General features: G+C 44.9%; 1 protein-coding gene across 9 annotated transcripts in view; it reads left to right on the top strand.

The window, feature by feature from the left end:
- The window catches only part of Slc22a23 (solute carrier family 22 member 23), a 155,465-nt gene that overhangs the window by 52,493 nt on the left and 87,372 nt on the right, over positions 1 to 15,600 (top strand). For 2 of the 9 annotated variants that reach the window (XM_040755802.1, XM_040755800.1), the window contains one exon: positions 12,678 to 12,805. The exons of 6 other annotated variants lie outside the window; for them this stretch is intronic. Coding sequence is in view for 1 of the 3 variants with exons in the window: in XM_040755800.1 (XP_040611734.1) it covers positions 12,678 to 12,697 (20 nt within the window). In the remaining 2 variants the exon portion in view is untranslated. Of the gene's footprint in view, positions 1 to 10,657; positions 10,809 to 12,677; positions 12,806 to 15,600 lie in introns of those variants that run through there. One more of the 9 variants, XR_005880846.1, reaches the window with a different exon arrangement.

The following is a 15,600-nucleotide window of genomic DNA, read 5'->3' as shown; positions in this document are numbered from 1 at the left end:
TCAAGTGTTCCTTGTCTGACTTACTGAAGGGAGGATGGTGGATGCTGCCTGTAGAGCAGCCAGTGTGAGTGTCCCTCTCAGTCCATGTAAAGCTGCTGAAGGCTGTCTTGCTTAAGTAGCAGCAGGCTTGCTCTGTTTGTATTTTCAAAGTACTGCTTTAGGGAAAAGCTGACCAGAAGCCACCTTACAATTGCTTATCTAAGAGCATGCAAGATCCAGCAAACATCTGGAATGAAGTAACATGCAGTGTATGCTGTTCCCTCTGCATGAGCAAGTTCCAGCCCAGCAGCCCAGCCTGTAAGGGCCATGTGTGTCAAGGCTGAGCAGGGATGCTTTCTGCTTCTTGCCTGGGTCTTGGGAACAGAATGAGCCCTTCTTTAGAGTTCTCCCAGCTCCTCAGCAGCAGGCTGGCCTGCTGGTTCAGGTTTAGGCCTTTGTACCTCTCTGGTGACTCTCTTAACTGGAGAAGCAGACCTGGGCTGCGATCAGTTTTAAAGCTACACCAACCAACCTCCATCATACCAGCATCAAGGAGTCTAAGAAGGAAGGGCAGGGATGCATCTGGCTCCTGGTGCTCCACGTTGTCATAGTGGAGGGAGTACAGACAACTCCACACCACCGCCCTCAGCAGCTTGAAGTTTTAGGAAGGTGAACTGAGACTGAATCAAGATTTTAGGAAGGTGAACTGAGACTGAATCAAGATTGTTAATTTTGAAGCTGGGCGTTGGTGGCGCATGCCTCTAATCCCAGCACTCGGGAGGCAAAAGCAGGCAGATCTCTGTGAGTTTGAGACCAGCCTGGTCTACAAGAGCTAGTTCCAGGACAGGCTCCAAAATAATACAGAGAAACCCTGTCTCGGAAAAAAAAATTGTTAATTTTGATGCCAAAAAGAAATTCAGAACCAGCCAATTTATGAGGCAGAGTTGGAGACTTTGTTAAAGGCATCTTCATATATAGACTTAACCTCTAGCATAAGGGAGAGGAAGGCTCTAGAAAAAAGGCAAACATATCTAAGAGTTTAAGGATAGGCTTTGCAGAGAGTCCAGCTCCTTGTTTTATCAATAGCCAAATTTCAGATCTTGGTTAGGTCTGATGTTCCTATCTTATCACTGGGTTCCTGTGGGGGTGCCTAACAGGATTATAGTTGATTAGTCAAGAGTCTAGCCCCCTTGGGATGCAGAAAAGTAGGATGAGTTTCGGGTAAACAGCTTTGTTTGAGGTTCTTAAACTACTTCTGGGGAAAGGAATGAAGCTCTACCCAAGATTATATACATTCAGGCCTTAACCTTTGTTCATTGTGACTTTAACTCTTATTATCTATATGTGAAAGTAATATTAGCTGTGTCATCAGCCTTTGCAGCACATTTTGTTAATACTGCTGAAATTTCTCAACTGAAAAAAAAGTTAATCAGATTTTGAGGAGAGGTTTCCTTCCCCTTCCCATGTATGTCCCCATAAATTCCTTTTTTCTTCCTGCCTCCCTGTGAGGCAGCTCTGAGGTGAACAGCTCTGAGGCCCTGAACTGCCTACAGAGAATACAAGGACAGGAAAATCCAGGGGTCTGAGCTGTGTTGCCATTCCCCCTCTGTGGAGCCTGTGATGGTGCCTGTAACACAGGGTGCTTTTGTGACCATGGGAAGCTTACTCTGGTGTTGTTTGGGAGACCCGGCAGTGCTGGGTTTCTCCAACCTGGGCTTTTGAAATCCTCTCATTCTTGATATTTGCTTTGTGTTGGTTCTGGGAAAGGGCTCAGAACTCCCTCCAAACAAACAGAAGGCAGGTTGTCCGGGTGGGGCACGGGTGAACTGAGGGACCTTAAACTCCAGCCCAGCTCCACATTCATCTATTTGACATAACAGAGGGCAATTGTGCAGAAGCCGGACTTGGAGTTTCTGACCCTGTCTTCCCTGACACCGTTTTGTCCAGCTGGTGTGACTGTTTATACAAAGGCTGTAGCTTTAAGCTGCATGGGTTTTTGAGGTGGAGGGAATCCAGGGAAGGTAAGAGTTGGCTCTGGTAAATAAGGTCGGGGGCTTTATGTTAGAGTGAGAAGTCTACTTACTGCACAGGAAGTGCTTGCTGGGGGACCACAGTTCTCTATCCTTGGCCATTTGTACAGTTAGCTGGACTCACTGCTCATCAGCAAAGGCATCATTTTGTCTGGAGTCTGATTGTTTTAAAAGGACTAATCCACAGCCCTGACTTGAGGAGTCAGGCATACCCTGGCCTGGGCTCTCCCTTGGATACTCTCCGGTACTTAGCACCATATTTGTGGCGGCTAGGAGAACTCTAAAGGGCTATTGATGGTAGTCCAGGGACTGCGGCATGATAACTGTAGACTACTCTTAGAACGTCTGCCAGGTTCAGGTACTAACTAAGTCATATGGGTCTGTTTCCTGATGCGTATAGATATGCCTATGTTTTATATTAACCACAGATCCTAACAAAGGCCTGTTCTACAGTGAGGAAACCAATGCTTTCACCCTTGGTTCCCAGCAAGTGTGCTGTTAATGCAGGGAAATGCAAGCTGATGTTACTGAACTTGACACTGTACCTAGGCGCTTCTGAATGCTGCCGGTGTTTCCACCCAGTGAGCACTGTTATTTCCATTTTAGAATTTTTGTCTAAGATGTGAGGATGTAACTTACCCAAGGCGATATACGATGAGGGAGAGAAGCCAGCACTCAAACCCCTGCCTCCAGACGTCTGTCTGTAACTGCTATGTGGAACTTACCAGCTCTATTCTTTGACTTAAATTTGTTGTTAAAATATGAAAATGTCTACAGACAAGTTCTTTGCAGTAGTGCACACAACTTATAAATAGCTATAAAAACAGAGTTTCGATAGCACACCATGTCAGATACAGGACACTGGCCTCTCTAAACAGGATCGCCTGTTCACCCTGGCCAAATTAAACAAGAGGAACCCTAGTATCAGGTTGAGTTCTTCTTTCATTGACTTTGCCACTGCACTTGAGTCCTGTAGGGCATGTGGTACCTCCCCACATCATTGCGCCATCCAAAAAGCATCAACAACCTTAAGGCTTTTGCCATCACAGAATTCTTCAGCTTCTTGAGTCCCTCCCTCCCTACTTGTGGCTACACCTCAGTCACTGGCTGGGATGATCCCCATCTCAGGAAAGCAGTTTGATTTGTGACTTAAAGGATTCACTAAGTAGACATTTAAATCATGTATGGCTCTAATAATAGAACCTGAGGACATTATTGTTGCCCATTCCCTGTTATTTTTCCTACTAACAAAGATGTCCTTAGTGGAGGTAGATGGGCCTACTACTTGATCAGTCCTTGACCTGACATCTGGGCACAATGGTGTTCCCTGGGCCTGTGCCATCTTGCACATGTGTGGTCCCAGTTCCCCTGCGACTTTGTTCACACCCCTGTTTAACCTGCAATTGTGCAGTCAGTCATCGTAAGGTGAGCACAGATTCAAACGGCACATATGAGTGGCCTCAGAATTTTTGTTTTATTCTTTTGTTTTTGCTGTTGTTATTTGCTTGTTTGCTTGCTTACTTGTTTTTTGTTTGTTTGTTTTGAGACACAGTATCAAACTGGCTGTTTCTGAAATGCTGTTCCACATTGAGCTTCAGGCATCTCATCCAGAGAAGCTTGAACACACTTTTGATAACCTAGTCTAGGATTGTCATTAACACCAGAGTACAGTTTAAGAATGCTTGTTCAAGAACATGCCCACAGAGGCACACATCTGTAATTTCAGCACTCAGAAGGCTGAGGCAAGAGGGCTGTGAGCTCAAGCCATCTTGGATTGCATAGTGAGACCATACCTCAAAACAAACAAACAAAAATCACCCACAGATGGCCCTAGTTGTCTCTCCCTACTCTGAAGCCAGTGTCCTAGTATCTGGCCTACCTCAGGAACCAGCACCCTGCCCTGGATCCTGCTTTCCTCAGCCTCATTAGTCATCACATGACTTGGCTAGCACCTACTCCCTTCTCTCCATCATCCTCCAGTTACTCTTAAGATTCTCAGACCTCACTACCCGTAAGGACATATACCTATATACAGATGTGGCAGGGAGTGGGCCTAGGTTAAGAAAATGTCAGAGAAAGACATTTGGTCTTTACTCTGAAGTCAGTAGAAAGCTGCTGTCAGCTTTTTGAAGGAGAAAAATCCTGTGCTTCAGTCTGTTTAGGGAGATTAACCTCCCTGTCCCATGGGCTGCTGTGAAGCAGCTAGGGTTTGTACATCTTAACAAGTTCAGTCCAATAATTCATCTTCAGGGTAGGCGATGTCCCTAGCCCACATTCCCCATAAATGACACTTACCAAAGCCATTATCCTCTTGGCAATTTTATCACCAACAAGTTGGTCTTCTTTGGAATCACCATTTAGTTTTTTTCATGTATCTAGTGAGTTTCATATATATATATATATATATATATATATATATATATATATATATACATAGTATTGTGTATGTACATGTGTGTATGTATGTATAGATATCCAGAGGCATTGTGACCTACCTGATAGTGACTCTGGAAGAGCAATAAGTGCTCTTAACCACTGAGCCTCTCTCCAGCCCTGTGATGGATTTCTTGAGACCTGTGTATATGGTATCTACCAACCACACATAGCAATTATTGAAAGAACTTTGATATGAACTTGGAGTTGCTAAGGGAAGTTTCAACTACTCTCTGATACATGAATGTTGTCCTTGAAAGAAGGTCTGAGTGAATTACAGAATGCACTGCCTAGCATGTCCACTCTGCAGCCCTGGGACATCACAACATTCATTTCACGTCCCTATTTTCCTTTGTAGCTCTTACCCCCAAACTCAGTGGAGTTCTCTGACCCATTCATGGTTGGTTCTTATTTTCCGTTTCCTTTGTCAGGTCACTGTGGGGTGTTATTTCATGTTCTCTTCAGGGGGTGATTGCTCTCTGCTATTTTTCCAAGATCTCCTTTTGGGCAGTTTTCCTTTCCACCTTGTGACCGTGGAAGTGAATGTTTGTACAGTTGGCTTTTCAGTCCAATCCTGCTGCGTTCCCATCTCCGTGGAGCTCCAGGAGAGGAGGAGAGTGCAGAGGGCGAGGCAAGCTGTCTCCCGGTGACACAAAGGCTCATCCCCCAGCCCTCCCTCCAAAGGGTTGAGTGAAGAACAGTCACAAGTCCACAGACAGATACCTTCTGGAAAGGGGTGCACACCTCTGGTCTCCTAAAAAGGAAGAAGTATGAACAGTTTGTACGTATGAGCCTGAAGACTGCAGAGGAGTAAAAACCCTGTTTGCTGTGCATCTGTGTGATTAAAGCAGGTACAACTTAGTCAAATTTCTAGGTCCACAAAATACCTGATAGCTGGGTATTTATAAAGAACAGGCTTAATTTTGCTCATGTTTCTGGAAGTCCTGGGGCCTAGAATTGGCATCTGATTGGTCTTTGGTGAGGGCCTCATGACAGAAAAGCATGATGGAGAGCAGGTGTGTGCAAGAAGGCACACGTGAGCTGAAGAGTGGTGAGGCTCCAGGTCTGCTTTATAACAAGCATTCACGGGTCCAGTTCCATGAGTGTAAGAACTCGCTCAAGACCCCACCAATGCCTCCATGAGGACGGAGTACCCATGGCCTTCACTTCCCAAAGACCTCACCTCCCAAAATAGCTAAGTTGGGAATCACCCTGAGTTTTGATGGAAACAAGCTGTATTCACACCATAGCATCACCCAACTGAGAAAGCACCAATCTCTTTGCTTTATTCTTCTCTCTCAGAGTTTGAGGGTGCAAGGTAAAGGAATCATCACCCATAGTTCTTAAACAAGAAGCTAGAGGAGTGCTGAAACTCCTCACTGCCATTGAGAATGTACCCTTCCTGTGCTGTCCAATCCCATAGCTACTAGGAGCATGTGGTACTTGACATGCGGCTAGATTGTCCAAGGGACCGTATGTGTTATTTTTGTTCCTCTTAATTGAAGTAACTGAAACCAGATAGTGTCTCCCACACTAGACAGAACAAGAACAGAGTTAGATTAGAGACAATGATTTCATTTCTACCCTTTCACAGAAGCAGTCACCTCAAGCTGCGCTCCATGCATCATTTCAACTCCTCTCTCTCTGCTCAGGAAATACTATCCTGCCTTTGGGAGTCAGGCCCCTTCTGTGGTGTTAGCCTAGCCATTGTGGACCTATGTCAGCTGGCTTCCTACTGAAGCTGCTCAGGACCTTTGCTTCTTATATCCATTGGCCAGTAACCTAGTCACACACAGCGCAGGAGGCTGTGGAACACAGTCTCATCTGAGGTAGGCATGAGCTTTAGGAGGGTTGAAGGGTCCTGGAAGCTGCTGAGTAGTCTGCTTTCCGCATCAGTGAGCATCACTGCACATTCTAAGCTCCTGGGGTAGCTGTGTTCCTGTGGGTTGATGCCCTGCAGGCTCACAAGACGCCTTTCAGCTTGCCTTATTCCCTTAGTCAGTTGTACCCACTCTTCTTCTGCCTCAGTGTTCTACCCCACATCCCTTTGCACCTGACCATGACTTGTAACTGTGATGTCTGCTCACATGACCCCTGTGGAGCTTTCTTAGGCCGCCTAGTCTAATCAGTGTCTTCTAACTAGTATCTCTGGAACCACCCTGCCTTTGTTTCCTTGCACACTGGTCTCCCCGTGCATTCCACCACCCTAAAGAAGACACCCTGAAAGCAGGGAGTCTACCTGTTCTCTTTACCATATCTCTAGGACTAGATCTATCCCTTCTGTGGCTGGGATGTGGAAAAACTAGTTCGGTGAATCAATGGCTTCATAGAACATGATGAATCTGTGTACCAGGATTATGGAGTAGATGGACCTGTGTGGCTACAGAATGTTGAATCTGGAAGAGACCAGACCTCCTGCTTACCAACACACTATCCTGCCCTATTGCCACATCATATTAGCATTGAAGAAATGAGACCACTGATGTTGTCACATGGATGGTTTTGAGCAGTAGAGGGAACGTGCTGAGATTTCTCATGAAAGCTTCCTGACCTAGATAGGCTTGAGCTCAATGCAAAACAGTTGGTTAGATTTCAATCCGATTGCCTAACCCTCTTGCAACTATTGACTAGCGATAGTGATCAGAGTAAGTCTCGGGGAGTTGGTGGGAACATCTGCGAGCAAATCCCATTGTAGTAGGCACAGAAAGAGGAAAAGCTGGAGATAACCTCTCTTCCTTAACACTTTTGGTAGACTTCCCATGAGTCACTGCTGCTGTTTTCATTGCAGCTCCCTGAGAGGAGGGCACAGCTGAATGTGGCTTCTGTACACACAGCACAGTGCAAGATTCCCCCCCCCCAGGTTTTTTTTTTTAACTCGGGCCTCGTTCACATGAAGCAAGTACTCTACCATTGAGTTGTACCCGAGCCCTAGAATTCTTAATGCATGAATTGCTAAGAGAAGTGGGAGAGGGTATCATCAAGGTAGTGTGGGTAAGACTGAGAAACTTTTTGTCAGTGAAGAATCGGGATGTGATTTCTCCATAGTCTTTCTATGCGGTTCTCACCAACATCACTGAATGGCAGAGTCAGCATCCCTAGTCAGCACTCCAGTGGCACTGCCAGGTGGGCTTTTGGGTGGGATTTCAGCTTTAGCAACTGACTCTGTAGCCTTTCTATAAGGTGATGGATGCTTTGGTGGGTGTGCTGCACATTATTTAAACCCCAGAAGCTGAAACTAATGCTTAGAAAAGAGAAGGGGGAGTTACATGCATTTGATATTCTCTCTCCAGGTCTGCATATCAGGTTCAAGAATGCTGTGTCCCCAGCTTTAGGGATATAACACAAATGGAACATGACATGGAGCCAAAGTAGTTCTTTGGGCATAGGCTATTTCTTACAATACCCTCACGTGTGTACTAAATATACCTAAGAACTCTGGGCCCCCAGGAGCACTAAATATGCTTCTGCCTTGGGCACTTCTCCTGGGACATTCTCAGTCTTATAGGCACTAAGTTAGTACTTGGGTTTGGCAAGACTTTGGAGTATGAGGAGAGAGCGAAGGGAACCATAGGATACACCCCAATCTCCACATTCTCATGGAGGGGTACCTTGTCTCTTCTAATCCCATCTGACATTTTCTATGATTTGAGCTTTGTTGGGATAGCTGAGTACATGCTGAATTTCCAGGCAGGGCTTTCCTTTCTTCTTAAGTATCTTTCCCTTCTTGGCGTTGCTGGCTGTGAGGTTTGTGATAGGCCCAGATGTCCAAGAGAGCCCAGTTCCTTTGCCTGGACTGTGACTCCCACCTGGCTGCGGGTCTCCAGTAACCAACTAATGGATGGAAGCGCTATGCCAGGAGAGGCCTGCTTGTGTTATCCAAAACAGGAACCTTTGCTGAAACATTGAAATAATGACACTATTTTCATAGTTTTAGCCTGCTCTTTGAGTGGTGGCATATCACTTTGCAAAGTTAGCACAAGGTAAGGCCTCCCATGTTCCAGCAAGGCCATTTCTAGGAGCAGGCATCCTAGAACTGCTACTCCCTTCCTGTTCTATGTAGTCAGTGAATCTCCCTGCCTTTCTTTTATTGAAAGGATCCCCAGAAATGAAACTGTGAAAGAAAGACAAGTGCATGCTTGACTTCTTGTCATCTCAAGCTATGTCTCTCCTAAATTCACATACTTTTTTACAAAAAATATTGGTAGGGATTTTAAGGAAAACTAAGGTTGGAAAAAAAAAAAAGCAAAAACCCAACCATGTAAGGTTAGAAAAGAGCTGTGGGTTTTTGTTTAGTTGGTGTTTGTTCGTTTGTTTGTTTTTTACTACTTGAGACAGGGTCTCACTATGTAGCCCTGGCTGACCTAGTACTCTCTATGCAGACCTGGCTGGCCTTGCACTCACAGAGATCTGCCTGCCTTTGCCTCCCAAATGCTGGGATTAAAGGAGTGTGCCACTGTACCCAGTAAGTTGGGTTGTTTTAAAAGACTAGCCTGGGGACTTAAATGACATGTCAGAGGAAGTCCTGGGGTATCCAGCCTTGTTCTTCATGTCTACTTGTGATGGACAATGGATGAGGAGATGAGCATACACAAGTCCCCAAGTGCCTAGATGCTGTCTGCGTAAGAGAAGGTTACCTAGGGCCAGAGGTCTGGTCCTGTTGCTGTCCTTCCACCAGCAGACCGGGTGGCCCTTGGGCAGGTCACAGGCAGTCCAGTATTCACTCCTTCGGCAGTAAAGCAAGAGGCTTGTCAGAGGGCCACTCAGCTCGAGGACTGTCCCCAACAGTGTTTACCATTGCTGCTGCTGAGCAGTGGTTCAGGGTTCCCAGGCTGTGGGATGGCTGTGAGCAGGTCGTGCCAGCCTCTGCCACACTAAGGACAGGGCTGCCTTAGAAGAACTAGGAGCCTCCTGCTGGCTGCTTTATGTGGAGTTACTCCCCCACTCTACACACACGGAAAGTTGCTGAAGTGACAAAGGAGAAATGAGTTCCTGGTGCCCACTTGACTGAATCCCTGGCCGTTGGCTTTGTATATAGAATATGTCAAACAATGAGGCTTTCTTTGTCCCTCTCTCCTTCAATGCCAAGGCTTGTCTGCCTTCCTTCAACGCCTGCGGGACCATCTGTACCTACGCACCTCCTCGCCTTCCTCCCTCTCTTCCCTTTCCTCTCTTGTGTTTCTAAACTCCCGGTGGTTCGCTGTCCGAGCCCAGGGGCTTCCATGGGATTCTCCCAGTTAATGTTGAGCTGTGTCATTTAATAAATCTGCCTTGCCAGGTAATTGAAGACCTGGGAGGAGCGAAAGGCTATCTTTTTAAAGCCAGTGAAGTTTCCTCTTTGTGGAGTAGCAGAGATGGTTTTGATGGAGAATTTGATGGAGCACTGGATCATTTGGAGTGAGATGTGGTTCAGCGTCGGCTTCCTTCGTGTTGCAGGACTTGACAGCTGAGTGGATGAGTCTGTGGATGTTCTTTGTGAAAAGATGAGCTGAAAACAAGGAGCGTTCCAGCTCTGCAACATGCCTTGTCCTGGCAACAGAATGCACTCTGAGGAATGCTGTTGTTTGCATGGGCTAGCCGCAGGCCCATGTGTCAGCCACATCACTAGGGGAACAAGGGTAGCTGCCTCTGAGCGGCCATGGCCTCAAAGGCTTCAAGAAACCTGCAGGTTATAAGGAAACAAGAGGGTGATGCCCACTAGTGGGGGAAAGGGTTAGCCTGTAGTAATCTTGCTTACTATGTGGTTCAGTTAAAAATTCTATCCTAGAACTTTTTGTTTTGACTGTAAAAAGTATACAAAACATTAGTGGCATGAAGTTCATTCATGTAGTTATGTGGTCATCACTACCATCTGCCTCCAGAGCTCTTCATCCCGCAAAACAAAATTGCACTTTTAAATAATGACTCTGTAAGTTTTGTCATAGACCTTGGAAGTTGCCATTCTACTTTCTGTTTCTTTCTCGTTTATGTATTTACTTATTTATCTATTTATTTAATTTTGGTTTTTCAAGACAGAATTTCTCTGTATAGCCCTGGCTGTCCAGTCTTACCTAGTTGACATGCAATAGGAAAATCTTCCCTTTGGGGTAGTGACCGTCTTATGAAGATTTACCAGGCTTTTCAATTACAAGAGCTGCTTGTACATGAAACTGAATTCATTGTATATAATAACAAGTTCATATATATACATTTTGTTCTCCTTCGCATGCATTGGATAGTCAGTGAGCATCTGCTGTGATAAGCAAGTCCTGTGTGTGATTCTTGCCTGGATTCCTGTTTCTTGCCATTTTGATGCACATCATGATGTCCACAGGTGAAACTGGGCTGTTTTGAACTCCGCAAAGACTGCAGGCACTTCATAATGGCCGAGTAAGTGGATGATGCTCCCTCCAAAGAAACCTTCCAAACCGCAGCTCTGGCTGTGATGGCACATACCTGCAATCCCAGCACTTAAAAAGTTGACAAGGGGGATTAAGAGTTGAAGGTCATCCTTAGTCACATAGCTGAGGTTGAGGCCAGCCTGAGCCACATGAGCGCAGTCTGACTGTGACATGTGTCACTTCACCGACTGCCAAGGTTGATTTGGCTGATCCAGCTGGATAGGCAGATGTCCCTCTCCTTCCCACTCCATGTGTGTGTCCTCTCACAGCTTCCTCCATTCTTTGGTCAGAGTTACTGTAGCTGTGCTCCCCTGCTAGGACCTCCAGTCACTCTCTCCTGGGCCTGTCTTATTCTGATATGTCATGGAGCGCCATAGCTTAGATAGTTCAGGGGACCCTGTTGTTCTTGGCACCATGTCCTCTCTGTAGCCTGTCAGGCTCGCAGCGTGGCCTCCACTTGCCCTCTGCCTCATCTTCCATACTTGGTTTGGTTTGGGTTTTTTGTTTGTTTGTTTTTGTTTTTTGGGTTTTGTGTGTGTGTGTGTGTGTGTGTGTGTGTGTATGTGTGGTGTGTGTGTGTGTATGTGTGTGTGTGTGTGTGTGTGTGTTTTGCTGAGATGGTTTCAGTTCCTTAAAAACTTTGTTGATATCTGCTTCATCATGGAATTTTGCTAGAATATTCTGCAGTGGCTTTTTCTCAGAAATTTGCTTATGAAATCCTCAAGGAATACAGTGGAACTTTCTCTGGAACTTTCCTCTTTAGTCATCTCCTTAGTCTTCTCATCTGGGTTGGAGGCTGCTCTACTCTGTACCCACAGCAAGCGCTGCTGTCCTGAGGATTACAGCACAGTACATGGATCCTGCAGCCCATAAAGTCGGGTTTTTATTTAACATTAGGTTGATATGAACTACTAGAAAGATTTGTGTGAGATGTAAGGGACTGTGAAACCGTGCACATATATCTTCACCCAACTGTGGCACTTTTGACATTCCCTTTGTGTCCCCTGCACTCAGAAGCAACAATGAGGTTGAATTTTGCTTAGTGCATGCATTGTATTTCTTTGTAATTTTTTTCTCTTGTACTAGTATTCTCTGTTAGTTTTCCATTGCTGTGAAAAAAATGTCAAAGATAATTGAAAGAAAGAAAAGATAGAAAGAAAGGAGGAAGGAAAGAAGAAAGGAAGGAAGGAAGGAAGGAAGGAAGAAAGGAAGGAAGGAAGGAAGGAAGACTTATAGCTAGGCATGGTGGCACACACCTTTAATCCCAGTACTTGAAAGGCAGAAGCAGCTGAATCTCTGTGAGTTCAAGGTCACAGTGGTCTACATAGTAAGTTCCAGCTACATAGAAAGACCCTATTTCAAAAACAAAACAAAAAACAAACAAGCAAAATCAAAATAAACAACAACCGAAAAAAAAACCCATAAAACAAAAATAAAAAGGAAAAAGATGTTTATTTTTTTGCTTGCTCCTATTTTCAGAGATTTCAGCTCATGGTCATTTTGCCCTATTGCTGTTGCTTTGGTCCTGTGGTGTGGCAGGGAACTTATGGTGGGAATATGGGACAGAGGTCACCTGCTTACTTCATAGCAGCCCCAAAGCAAGGAGAAAGGATGGGGCCAGTATCTTCTTAAGGACATGCCACCAGTGAACTAGCTTTTTCCCATTAGACCAGTGTTCTCAACCTTCCTAGTACTGTGACCCTTTAATACATTTCCTCTTGTTGTGGTGACCCCCCCAACTATAAAATTATTTCATGCTACTTCAGTAACTGTACTTTTGCTACTGTTATCATAATGTAAATATCTGACATGGGACTGCCCAAGGGGTTCTAACAGTTTTACCTCCACCGCTCAACAGCACCGTGGATTGACAGCTAAGCTTCCAACACACGGACGTGAGGACTACCCAGATCGACATGGCACATCCACAAATAGCACATCATTTAGCATGTATGTTTTGAACTGTTAATAAATCACATCATGCTGTATGTGTCCCTTGTGCATTTTTTCACACTGCTCTGCTCCTGAGGTGCCATCTCTGTTGATCTTCATAGCCATAATTAATTTGTTTCACTGATGTCTGAATGCACCACCATTATTTGGTCTGTAATTGCTCCGTTATGCATCCCTACTTCTTATCTGTTCTTTATCCTTCCATTGTACTCACGTTTCAACCCTGACCCACAATTTTGAATTCTAAAAGAGTGAATACTGATTTTATCTTGCTGTTGTCATATCGGAGAACATTTTGATAGGGAAAGTACAAAAGTATTTATGACGTGCAGTGTGTACCCTCTGAGCTGAGGGTCTTCCTGGGATCTATTCCACATTCCATCACAAGTAGCAACTATGCCATTCTTACCCGGGCAAAGCTCTTTCCCTCCTATAACTTTCATCACTATAACACTCTTAGACCCAGGCGGCACACACATTCCATTAAGAGGTCAGATGACAAATTCTCTAGGTCTCATGAGCCATATGTTTGTGTCAAAACTACAGAAATCTGCCAAGGTAGCAGGAAAGTCATGATGGATGACAGAGTTAAAACATGATTGTTCCAATAAAACTTTATTTACAAAGCCAGGAAGTGAGTCAAATTTGGCTGCGCCCTATAGTTTTTCTAAGACCTGTGCCCTAAATGGCTTACATGCTTGGAAGAGGGGACAGTTCTGCTGACTAAGAGAGAGGAAACCTTGTTCAGAGTTTAAGAGGACTGGCCTAGCCTCATATACAGAAGCATGACAGGGCTGGTCTTGTGATATCTCACCAGGCCATAAGGCAGGAAATGAGGTAGGAAGCAAATTTCAGGCTGGGGCCAAAGTTCGTCTTAAAGGTCAACATGTTATACAGATGGACTACATTTCTGAGCCTTAAATAAAAAAAATGCTACCATTGCATTCTCTCTCTTTCACCCTAACCCTGCTTTTGCTGCTTCATCGCCAACACATGGTGGCTGTTGTTCCCAAGACTTGAGAGCTGGTGGCTCCGCTTTGTCCCTCTGTCAGACATATTCCATCAAGAAAAAAAAAAGTGATTGTCAAGCTGAAAGAAGCAGAGAGGCATCCTTGAAGAATTCCAGGTAGAAGCCGAGGAACAGTCTTTTCCGAATCCTTGTGCTAATTGCCTTCTTATGTTTGTAGCATGGTGCAAACAAAGGAGAACATTACCAGGAAAAAAGCCCAGCCTGGGCAGATGGTGGACAGATTGGAATCTGGGCCGGTTACGGTGTTCCAGTTTAGATGCGGATATAGGTACCTGTCTCACAGTGTTATTGTGTGGGACATGACTTGCTCATTGGGATACAGTTAAGTAAGAGAAGTGTGGGTGCAGGGGCTTTGCAATGAAGATAAGGAAAAGAATAGGAACCATAAATGCCAGCACTTACAAAACACCAGCATACATTGTTCTAGAGCCTTCTTCCTCCTGTCCTCAGGGCAGCCTGATGAGGAAAGCTGCCCAATTTCCTTTTCCTCGTAGACAGTGACTGTGCCCCACAGGAGGCAGCACCATTCACCAGGTCTCTATGTGATGACTGAACCAACTTTAGAACACATTGTGAATGACTAGTTGATACATTGCCTTCATTCCAATACTGTTTATCATGGTGCTAGTACTGACATGTTAGCTGGACATTGTTATTTTTATATTTTCTTGAGGAATACTTCAGAAACCCCGACTGAGGCTACTGTCCTACTGTTTTGTATGGCCATGTCTATCCTATGTCAAATATGGACATAAGTTGTTCTAGTAAAAGGTCTTGAAAAGATTGGAGTATAACATAGAAGAGTACCAGGCTGCTACTGTGATACAAGCACTGTGGATGTTGGACAGAAAGCCCTCACTAAGCAGCATCTCTCATCTCCTGCAGTGATCTGTGTAGACTGAGTGGATGCTGTGCCTCAGTGCCTGGCAGAGATGGCTGTGGCATAGAACTTCAGTTGGACCCTGTGTTGGGTATAGGGTTCAGATAAAGGGCATAGACAGTTCTCTGAAGTTCTCAGCTATTTCCTCAAGGACATAAGGCTTGCCGGAAAGGGCACCGATGCTATCATGTGTGGTGCTTGTTCAAAGCAACTTTAAAATGTTAGGTGACAAAGCATAAAAATTAATAGTGTCACTTGCCAGTATTTCCCTGAAGGTTAGACAGGCCCATGTGACAGGCATAGCTGGAAGTGGAAGTGATCTGTCCATTCTGTCCTGGGGTATTTAATTACCCCTGGGCCTCTTGCACGCCAGCCAGAAAGCACTCACGATAAAGGTTCCTCTGTGGCCTCCATCCCCAAGTGATAATGATGAACAGAGCCCCCACTGTCTTCAGTGGGCATGGAGCATTAAACATACTTTTGCTGTTTCAAACCCAAGGTCTGTAAGAGCTGTTTGTCACTGCCATGTGGTACAACCTGACTGACACACAGGCCCTCAGAGTTCTGTTTTTGACTTGACATGAGTAAGGATTAGCATGAAAGAATGTTAGTGTTGGCTTGGGTGTATTTTAGAAATATATGTATTGTAGAAAGTATATAAATTCCAAAAACAGGGTCTTGTTTCTTTGATTCTTCTGTACATAGAATTAATAGTCTATCAAAAATCACTATATGAAATCAGTCTGTCAAAAGACTGATTTCTTCACAGGGTCAAAAAATGTCTTTGGTTCACTGGTCATGTCATTGTTAGAGAACTCAAATGAATGTAAATGCAATTAATGTCTATATGCAAATTAGCTATTCCTGGCAATATTCTCGTGTTGCTGCCACTGCTTTATTTAGTGTTAGGGATTGAAC

The sequence above is a fragment of the Mesocricetus auratus genome, unplaced genomic scaffold (assembly GCF_017639785.1).
Source record: "Mesocricetus auratus isolate SY011 unplaced genomic scaffold, BCM_Maur_2.0 Super-Scaffold_100013, whole genome shotgun sequence".
Classification (NCBI taxonomy): Eukaryota; Metazoa; Chordata; class Mammalia; order Rodentia; family Cricetidae; genus Mesocricetus; species Mesocricetus auratus.
This window is presented reverse-complemented; position numbering and strand designations above follow the sequence as displayed.